The sequence below is a fragment of the Diabrotica virgifera genome, chromosome 1 (assembly GCF_917563875.1).
Source record: "Diabrotica virgifera virgifera chromosome 1, PGI_DIABVI_V3a".
In the NCBI taxonomy this organism is placed as follows: Eukaryota; Metazoa; Arthropoda; class Insecta; order Coleoptera; family Chrysomelidae; genus Diabrotica; species Diabrotica virgifera.
In genome coordinates this window covers 83,341,090-83,351,775 of record NC_065443.1, presented here as the reverse complement: position 1 = coordinate 83,351,775, position 10,686 = coordinate 83,341,090, and the positions used below count along the sequence as shown (strand labels likewise).

Sequence of the window (10,686 nt, the reverse complement as noted above, 5' to 3'; positions counted from 1 at the left end):
AAAAATCACGAGCCGCCACTGGTTTTGTATATGGATATTTTTGTTTTTTTGGCTTAAGTTTCTGCTTCTCATATATATACTGAGTCCAAAATAGCATTTGTTTACTAGAATTATCCTTCGCTAGCAAGAAATTAGTTTCAGAAATAAATATAGTTTAAGTCAAAAGTTTAAAGTGGGCCGATTATAATACGCAAGTTTAGTTTCCTAATTCAGATCTTAAAAAAAAATAACCAATTCTGTATTACTCCTCAGTCAAAAGGTATCTCCAAATCGTAATAAAATTTTTGAAGTTATACTTCTTTAGGCGCGATTGAGATTGAGGGTGAATTTATATTGATCTGCGCGCATGCGCACACCGACAGTATGGTATTAGTCGTTATACGGGCTCTGATTGGGTGTTGAAATGATCTGTCAATAATAAATAATTGTTCAATATGAAGGTAAACAAATGTATAATATGTATATTAGTTTTATTGCTGTGAGGACAGAAATAAAAAATGTTATAATTGTAGTGACTTTTAAATAGTTTTTAAAGCAACAGGTACGTAATAATTGTAAATGTATCATAGGTACCTACCCATTTGAACCTACCAAAATACATAGTATGTAATACCGTTGATTGAGGTATACCTCAACCAACGGTAATACTTTTATTTACATAATTTGATTACCACCAAAATTTCTATCAATATTCACCTAATATATTGTTTTCTTACTCTATATTTTGTTGTATTTTTTCAATTCTAAATCATTTCAATTCAAAATCAAAATAATTTGATTTATGTAATTCAAAAATGTCAAAAGTTAACCCGTTTAGTTAGTCGATCTTCGCACATAATGACACGTTGTCTCCGTGGCGAAGCGTTTAATGCGAATGTACCCCAATACAACGCCAATACCAACCGCGCTGATAAGTTGGTTCGAATCCCAATAGAAACATTTATTTTTTAATTTTTTTATACATTTTATGATTGTAAGTATATTTATTATATAATTTTATTTTCAGAAAATACGTATTTAGTTAAAAAATGTTCCGACAATTAATGTTTCAGAAATCATTTGTGGCATTTTTAATGTGTTTGTGTGTGTTTTATTCTTTTATTATTTTAATTTTTGGCACTGTTTTAATAAAAATGTTTTAGAAGTAGTAAGTATAAATTAGTTTAATATTTAAATAAAATATAAATAAAAAGTATATTAATTTCGTTTATAATCATATAATAGAAGTATAACTTCTTACGTGCGTACAAAGTACACACATTCTTTTTTTTTAGCGTCTTATTCTTCAGGCTACGCTCCTTGGACGAGTTGGAGAACATTTTTAAACATTTTTAACGTTTTTAAATCACTTCTGACTGACCTAACAATATTTGACCGACATGTTTACTACCTGAAATTTAGGCAATACTTTATACACCACAGATTGTGTATTGATATATTTTTATTTAAATACATAATAAATGATTACAATTTTGTTGTTTTATTTTTATAAATCACAATCTAATATTACAGTAGATAAAATAAATATGAAATCGATAATGTTCATCGATAGTCAGGTAAGGAAATAAATGACAATAAAACATACATGAGGCTTGTAGTTAGAAGGAACTATTTAAAAGGAATTGAAATAATAACAAAAACGTTGATTAGAACACTAAACATATCAAAAAGTTATTATTAGATAGAGAAGAACATTTGAGAGATATTTTTGATAAATAGAGAACAATAAAATTATTCTGTACGTAGGTATACCGTTTCTTTAATTTTTAATTGACCAGTAACTTATATTGTTGAGTTTTTTAAGTCCTTGGATTTAAAGACTATGCTTTATGTATCACGGCTGTTTACATTCTTTATTTTTACGATAATGTATCTTAACCTTTAAATGTTTTACAATATGTACATAATATATACTCTTCTATGATATATACTGCTTCTAAGGTAGGATGAGTAATAAATTTCGTATTAATTTCAACTTAAAATAGTTTATTTTAAAATATGATATTTCACAATAGTCCAATTTGTTTTTATAAATAATAAATACACATAAATAATTGCTTATCTTGCGCAAGTAATTTTGTGTAATTATTGGTTGGCGCCTAAATTCAAATTTTGAGAACGCTTGCGCGCTGCTTCTCCTCGTGCTATATGGAATGCAAAGTATTTTTTCCAAATTGTAGCATTAAAGCGAATAGTAAATGAATAAAACATACATCTTTAGGCATTATAAATACAACCTGAATTCGAATACCAGTTATGTAATACGAATAGACGCAACAGAATGAATAAACAACTTTGACCTACTTAATATCGAGAAAGTCTACGGAGCATTGTATTTAATGAAAAAGTAAATTAAAAGGCATTTGAGCCGGATAAATTGTTATTAAAAATCGTAAAAGGATTTATTTGATATATTAGATACGTTTAGAGGATGAAAATGCGAATGAACAATTTCAGGTTATGTAAGCAGCAGTACGCTTGACCAGTGCAGTCATGTCTGTCTGTCTGAATGCAAAGTGTAAGGGAAGTGGCCTAGAGACCTACATTTATACACGGTTCGATTTTACATCATTGTGAGAAATAGATATTTGTGAAACCTTGGCGCGAATTTGAAGGTCGAGATTTCTTTGGACCTTGAGGCGTGGTGAATTAGTTTATCAATTCGGGATAAGTGCGTAATTGAATAAACAATGCATGAAGAAACGTCGGGTATGAGCGTTCCCAGCTCTGTTGCCGTATCTACCGTACAAGTACAAAATGAAAACGGCACGTCCACTACGGTTTCCGTGGTCAATGCCGATGCCGAGGTGGAATTGGAAGTTGTAACAGACAATGACAACGTAGATTTGCAAGTGCCTTTCTCCACTAATTCAGGAGGTAATTTCCCGTGCATGCCATTTACTATTTTGCAGGTTATATAATTAAAATAGCTTGTTTATTAAACCTGTTTATGGTCTACATTCTCTCACTATAGAACACTCACTTTTGTTTGTGCATTTCCATACCGTGTTTATGCGAAAGTGATATTGAAAGCGAAATTAACGACTACCATGTCTGTCTGCATGAAAGTAGGATACGGCAACGGTGTTTCTTGTTCTCTCAACTTGTCGTTGTCCTAGGTTACGCCGGGGAAGAAGGGCATCCTATCTCAAACTTTAAATAATTAGGTATGCAACACTCTAAATCTAACAAATAAATCGACCCTCGAGGCAATAGTGCATCATTATGCTAATTATTATTGTATGCATTCCTTGACCTAGTCTTGCACCTAAATTGGCCATTATCTAGGCTACCCCTGGAATCTGTGTTCCTTGCTTTGGCAGGTCAGGTTCAAGTGCAGGTGCAAGTAGATTCTTCTGGGCTGATTGAGGTTCGCGCTTGCGTATGGTTTTTTAGACGTTATTCTTTCCAGAATATAAAAGCCTACACTTTTGTTTATACAATGGTGTCTCTTATTTAGCAGTTGAATTAATGTTTGTACCTAAAATCATTATTAAATCAACAGAACATTGACTGTCAGTATTTCCATTGTTTTGACAGCCCGGCCATGTGCATTTCTAAACATACGACATACGAGGGTCATACAAAATGTGTATTTATTTACGTTTAGATAAGAGTTTTTAAATAATATTTTGTTGATTACTTTGAAGCTTGTACTTTAGGTTATGACCCGATTTCTCTTATTTAACCGTTAAATTTTCTTATGTACTTGAAACACATAATTAAATCAACAAAAACTCATTCTTGTTACTTGTTATTACTTTTCAATTATTATTGTTTTGACATTCTGTATCACACAAGAGTCATATTACCAAAGCATTGTATTTAATTATACCAATTTGTAAAGCTGTTCTTTCAGCATTTAGCTTAACAGTTTTGACATCTTTTTGATTTAGTTGTTAAATTAAGTAAACATACACATACAAACCTTTATTATCTTTCCCAGCTTCTGCCAGGTTTATGCAAAAATTGCACAATATTTATTTAATAAAAGAAATTTACCTTTTTAATAATGCAGGATAGGTTCAATAAATGTTTGTAGAAAGTTAGCTTAAGTTTTGTGAATCCTCTATATGCTGTGAGCTCAGTACATAGAGGGGATATTTATAAAAGTCACATTCTAATGTTTTGACAGTTCTCTTACGTCAAAAATTTTGACCTATGTGATAACGTTTTTGTAGTAAAAATACTATATATATATTTACCTTAAATATACTTACGTTTTAAATACTGAATTCAAGGTTTTTTAATGTTCCCTAATATGTAATTATAAATTAATCTTAGCGCCATCTACAGGATAATTGTGAAAGTATCCGAAGTAAGAAATTCATATTTTATCAATAGAACGTCAAAATGATTAGAAAAATCTTAAAAAAGTCGATTACAATTTAATTACTTTTTTGCGTTGTAAATATTAAGCGATAACAATTAAATAATAAATTTAAAAATTACCGGTGAAAGTTGAATTAGTACCCGCTAGGAGCGACACCAGCGAAGCTCAGAGCGTATAGGGCTTTTCATCTATTGTCATTTGTTTCCAGCTTCTGTCAAATGTTGTATAATCTGTGTATATACACGGATTATGCGACATATGACGGAAGTTCGAAACAAATGACTGTGAATGAAAAGCCCTATTTGTAAAGTTTTTTTTTATCTATGCAGTATTTCTAATTTTCAATTTAGTGAAACAATGACAACGTAGATTTGCAAGGGCCTTTCTTCACTAATTCAGGAGGTAATTTCCTATCTTCCAGGTCTTTCCTATGTCATTTACTATCTTCCAGGTTATATAATTAAAATAGCTTGTTTGTTAAATAGATAAGGAAGGTAATTTAAAGACAAAGACTGATGAAATATTGGAAACGTGGCGAAACTACTGTGGCGAGCTATATAAAAATAATGAGGTATCAGCTGAAAATCAGTGGCCTTCTGACTACCCTAGAGAACCTACTGTATTACTCACTGAAGTCAAAGATGCAATTAAATCACTAAAGAGAAATAAATCCCCAGGCATTGATTCAATACCATGTGAAATACTACAGTTACTAGGTGACAAAGGATTACATATCATCCATTCTATCTGTGTCGCTGTTTGGAATTCAGGAAAATGGCCATCTGATTGGTGTACCTCAATTTATATCTCACTACACAAAAAAGGAACTACTACCAGATGTCAAAACTACCGCACACTGTCACTAATAACATATGCTAGTAAAATCTTGTTGCATATCATCAAAAACAGATTAAAAACCTATCTACATTACCAAATACCTCAGGAACAAGCGGGGTTTGTAAAGGGTAAAGGTACAAGGGAACAAATCCTGAACCTGAGACAACTCATTGAAAAGTCTAGAGAATTTCAAGTACCTATGATTATATGCTTCGTTGACTACCAAAAGGCATTTGATTGTGTAAGCTGGATAAATCTGTGGTCAATTTTAATAGAAATGGGCGCACCAATGCACCTGGTGACACTTATTAAAAATCTGTACCAGTCCAATATAGCGACAGTATGACTAGATCATAAGTTCTCTGATGTTTTGCAGAATTGCGTGGATGTTAATTAAACACCGAAGTACTTCTAGTCAGTTTTATTTTAAAAGAAAACTCAATAATTCTACAAATAACTTAAACATCAAAATCAACATTTATTTTTCTTTTTGACACATTTTTTTTTTTTAGTTGACATCTGACACTTATATATCATTGTTTCCAACTACATCATACAATAACAAAAATCCCCTAGATTTGCCGTTGCTTATTTTTACTGGGTATTCAACACCCCCCCTCAACGGTAAATCTCCTAGATCTAAATTAATTTTTTTATTCTAAACCTAGCAACTCTCTAAATTTTTTAAACAGAGTTAAACCTAATGGTTTTGTACATATGTCAGCCTGTTGGTCACTTGTATTAAGATATTTTAATACAACAATATTTTCCTTAATTTTATCTCGTACAAAATGAAATCTAATATCAACATGTTTTAGTCTTTTATGAAATTCCGGATTTCTACTAACCCTTATAGCGCTTTGATTGTCTGCATGAATTAGAACCGCTACATAATCAGGTTTTATTTTTAAATCATACATTAAGTATCTTAGCCAACATGCTTCACTCACACATACACTTAGTGCAACATATTCAGCTTCAGTAGAGGACAAACTGACTGTAGACTGTTTCCGTGATGCCCATGACACCGTGCAATTAAAAACTTTGAATACATATCCTGATGTAGATTTTCTATCAGTACGGTCACCTGCCCAATCTGAATCTGAGTACCCTACTATCAAATTTTCCTGTTTATATTTATGTTTATAGTATATCAAACTCATAGTAACTGTGCTTTGAATATATCTCAATACTCTTTTTATTGCTACCCACAAATCGTTACTTGCACATGTTTGATACCTGCTTAATATACCTATAGCTATACACAAATCTGGTCTTGAGCATAACATTGCATACATCAAACATCCTATAGCAACTCTACATTTCTTTTCTATCTCTATGCTCTCAGATTTTTTTCGTTTGAGAAAATCGTGGTGAAAATTATTATCCATTGGTGTTGTTGATGGTTTGCAGCTTGACATGTCAAATTTCTTCAAAACATTTTTTAAGTAAACAGTTTGATTAATTTTTATTTTGCCTTCAGACAAATTTTGAGTTATGCACATACCCAAAAAATGTTTTATTTGACCTAAGTCGTTCATTTTGAAGTTTTTGTTTAAAATGTATTTTATTTTCTCAACTTCTTGATCATTTGTACCTGCCAACAGCAAATCATCAACATACAGCAAAATGTATATCCTACCTTTTTCATTTACTTTAATATAAAGACAATATTCATATTCAGATCTTGAAAAACTCAAATTTTGCATCAAATTATGAAATTTGTCATTCCAATTTTTAGGTGAACTTTTCAAACCATATAAGGATTTTCTTAATTTGCAAATAGTGCCCTCTTTTTCTTTAAATCCCTTTGGGAGTGAAATAAAAACATTTTCTTTAATATCCCCATTTAGAAATGCACTACAAACATCTACTTGATGAATTTTCATATCAAAAGTATTACACATGGCTAAGAAAATCCTTATTGATGGTAATTTTGCTACTGGACTATAAATATCATTAAAACACATACCAATTTGTTGAAAACCTCTAGCTACCAAACGAGCTTTATATTTCACTACTTTACCATTTTCATTTTTCTTTTTCTTGAACACCCACTTGCACTCAATGACTTTTTGACCATCACTACTTTGCACAAACTCCCATGTTTCATTTTCTAGCAACGCATTTATTTCTGATTGCATAGCTTTCTTCCAATTTTTACACTCACTACTGGCCACTGCATCATCATACGTCTGGGGTTCTTCATCATCACTAAAAGTCAACAAACTCATTTCGTCATCATCCAGAACATAATCATCATATCTTGAGGGTCTTTTTATATGTCTTCTCAGGTCATATCCATGCTCCTGCTCTATTTCATTCACATCTTCAATACTGCTATCAGTTTCGAGGTCACTCTCACTGCTTTCTTCTCTATTATTTTGAGGTTCTTCTGCTTCACTGTCATCTTCTTCTGACTTTATCTCCTCACATATCATCTGTATGTTTTTATTCATGTCTGTCTCCCCATTTTTTATTTCTATGGTTTTCTCGGGCAAAAATATGACATCTCGATGAATTTCAACTTTATTTTTGTCTGGGACAAATATTTTGTAACCTTTTACATCCTCACTGTAGCCAATAAAGAAACCAAACATATTTTTTGCATCCCATTTTAATCTCTTCTCTTTTGGGACATGCACTGATACTCTAGAACCAAAACTCTTGAGTGTAGAAATATTATTGACTTTCTTTTTGTACCATAATTCATAAGGTGTCACATTTTTTATGCTACTAGGGCCTGTTCGGTTTAAAACATACACTGCTGTATGTATGGCCTCTGCCCACAAGTTTTTATTCAACTTTTGCCCTTGTATCATAGTTCGGGCTGATTCAACTAGGGTTCTATTTTCCCTCTCAGCCCTACCGTTCTGCTGAGGCGTATACACTACTGATCTCTGATGTTTTATGCCTTGATAGTCAAGCATCTCCTTTATTTCTTGGTTCATAAACTCTAAACCGTTATCTGATCGTAAAGTTTTCATCTTGTAGCCTGTCTCTCTCTCGGCTAATGATATAAAATTTTTAAGGTGTTTCTTAACTTCTGATTTATTTTTCATGAAATACGCGTACCTATAATTTGTATAGTCATCCTTTAACAACAGGAAATACCTATTTCCCCCTAAAGACTCTTCTTCCATAGGGCCACATACGTCTGTATGCACTAATTGTAATGGCTCACTTGCTCTTGATTCACTTAACTTGAATGGTATTCTGTGTTGTTTACCTGTTAAACACTGTTCACACACGAATTTTTCGTCTATAAAATCAATGTTATTTTGCCTTAAAAAGTTTCTCACATATGTAGTATTTTGATGTGCTAGTCTGCAGTGCCAAACTCTCAAACTTTCTGTTGTTTTTGCAGAATTACACTCTGATAAAAATACATCTACTAAACAGCTGTTTTCTTGAACTTGACCGTCAGACAAGTTTTCGTTAGGGGTGCGTTCCGAAATTAAAATATTTGCAAAGGTTTCAGTGTTTTGTTCTTGTGAGAATAACATTTTGTATAATTTGTTATCCCGTGTTGCCAATGCTCTTATTTCTCCTTTGTCATTATAAAATTCACATTTTTCATTGTTTGAAAACATCTTATAACCTTTATCTAAGGCACATCCAGCTGAGAATAAATTAAATTTTAAATCTGGCACAAATAATACATCTGACAGGGTTGACTTTATAAATTTCTTACCATTAAATGCCCATAGAGTTATTTTTCCAATACCTTTAACTGGTAATTTTTCTCCATTTCCGACTTTTACTTGTTTTTTATAGCTTATCTCTATCAATTCTTCAAACAGATCTTGATTCCAGCACATATGTTCGCTAGCTCCTGTGTCCAAGCACCATTCATTTTTATTTTTCTTACTCCCAGTATATACCATGAATGCATTACTGTCAATTTTATTTTCTTCTCTGCTTGTCTGTTGTTTTTCATTTTTATTTTTATTAAACCAACACTCTTGTAAGTTGTGTCCTCGTCTTTTACATTGACTGCATACTTTTATGTCTTTCTGGCTATTATTATCTCTCTCTTTCTTCTTGAAAAAGCAATTTTTCGCAATATGGCCACCTCTGCCACAAAAATGGCACTTTAAGGCTCCCCCAAACCAACGCGAATTATTCGCAGCGGATTCGTGACGGAAAGTTCGCAGTCGAATTCCTGACGGAATTCGTAAAGAACTTCATATTGAAGCGAATATATTCGCGTCATACTCGTATGTGTCTAGTATTGAGAAGAGTTGGTGACAACGAAAAACAAAGAATACTACTCAGTGATCTCAATTCTTCACAAAAATGTATACATCATCAGATGAAGAAGAAGCTCTTGTAATGTTAGCAATGGAGGACGACAATTCAAGGTAAAATTATTATCTATAGTTATCCTAAAACAACAATATGGACTATATTATGAATTTAATCTTAGGAAAAGAAGAAAATGGGTTCATGATATCAATCTAGAAAGACTGAAATGTGGGGAATATCACACGCTGATGCCTCAACTACGAAAAGACGATAAAAGATGCTACATTTATTTTAGAATGACAATAGATTGTTTCGATGAACTGTTGCACCTTGTAGAAAATGATATTAGAAAATCAGACACGAATTACCGAGAAGCTATTTCTCCCGAAGAACGGTTAGCCATAACATTAAGTTAAGAAAATGAAAAAAAAAACTGCAGGCATTATTTATATCATTAATTTACTACAGTAAAAGAGAATAAGGATCAAAATAACTCTAAAATATACTTTATGTATTGTAAGGGTCAAAGGAATTGACATAGTTGGAAACTGATGGATTATGAGAAGCTGCTTGGTTGCAACTCTGCGCCAAGTTGTGTAGTGTAATATAATTATTTTCACAATTCACTTCATAGAACCCAGAAGTATTCGATTGTTTAGGTAATGCAGTGTCATTTGGTGAAGGTAGGGATACAACCGAAATACTTCCGACGGAAGAGGGGTTTTGATAGGTGTCTGTACTTTCAGCTCTAGATTGATGGCTATTCAAAGAACTTTCCTCCAATTGAAGCAACTCCTGCTCCATGATAACTTGCGCAATTTTCATTTTTGTTTCAATTTGCCTTCTAGGAGAGAAAGATTTTACCGTAGAAGCATGAGCCAAAAACAGTTGATCGGTAGCATCATGCACTACTCTCTTTTTGCTCTCAAAATAACTGATCATATCTTTCACAGATGTGGATGGCTCAGAATTGCGTTTTCTGTTTGTTCTGCCTGTAGAAGGAGTTTCATTTGAAAGAGTAACCCTAGGAGCTTCATTTCGAGTAGGTTTCGATGAGGAGGGTTGAATCTTATTCTGGGAATCATCTGTCTGAGTTGTTAGTAGATTTTTACTACACGTTGGTTTCTGTACTGCGGAATTTTCATCCGTTAATATATTTTCGGGTGATTCTATATTTGGGAATGCTTCAGATTCTTGTGTATCAACATCTGTGACATTGGATGCAGTCTTAGCAAAATTTAGGAACGGTTTGAACGATTCCATATGAT

General features: G+C 32.5%; 1 protein-coding gene across 1 annotated transcript in view; it reads left to right on the top strand.

Annotated features, from left to right (window-relative positions):
• The first annotated feature begins 2,076 nt into the window (after positions 1-2,076).
• LOC114327543 (nuclear hormone receptor FTZ-F1) overlaps positions 2,077-10,686 on the top strand; it is an 824,714-nt gene continuing 816,104 nt past the window's right edge. The window contains exon 1 of the mRNA XM_050641953.1: positions 2,077-2,877. Within this exon, the coding sequence (XP_050497910.1) occupies positions 2,691-2,877 (187 nt within the window). The 5' untranslated portion in view covers positions 2,077-2,690. The remainder of the gene's footprint in view (positions 2,878-10,686) is intronic.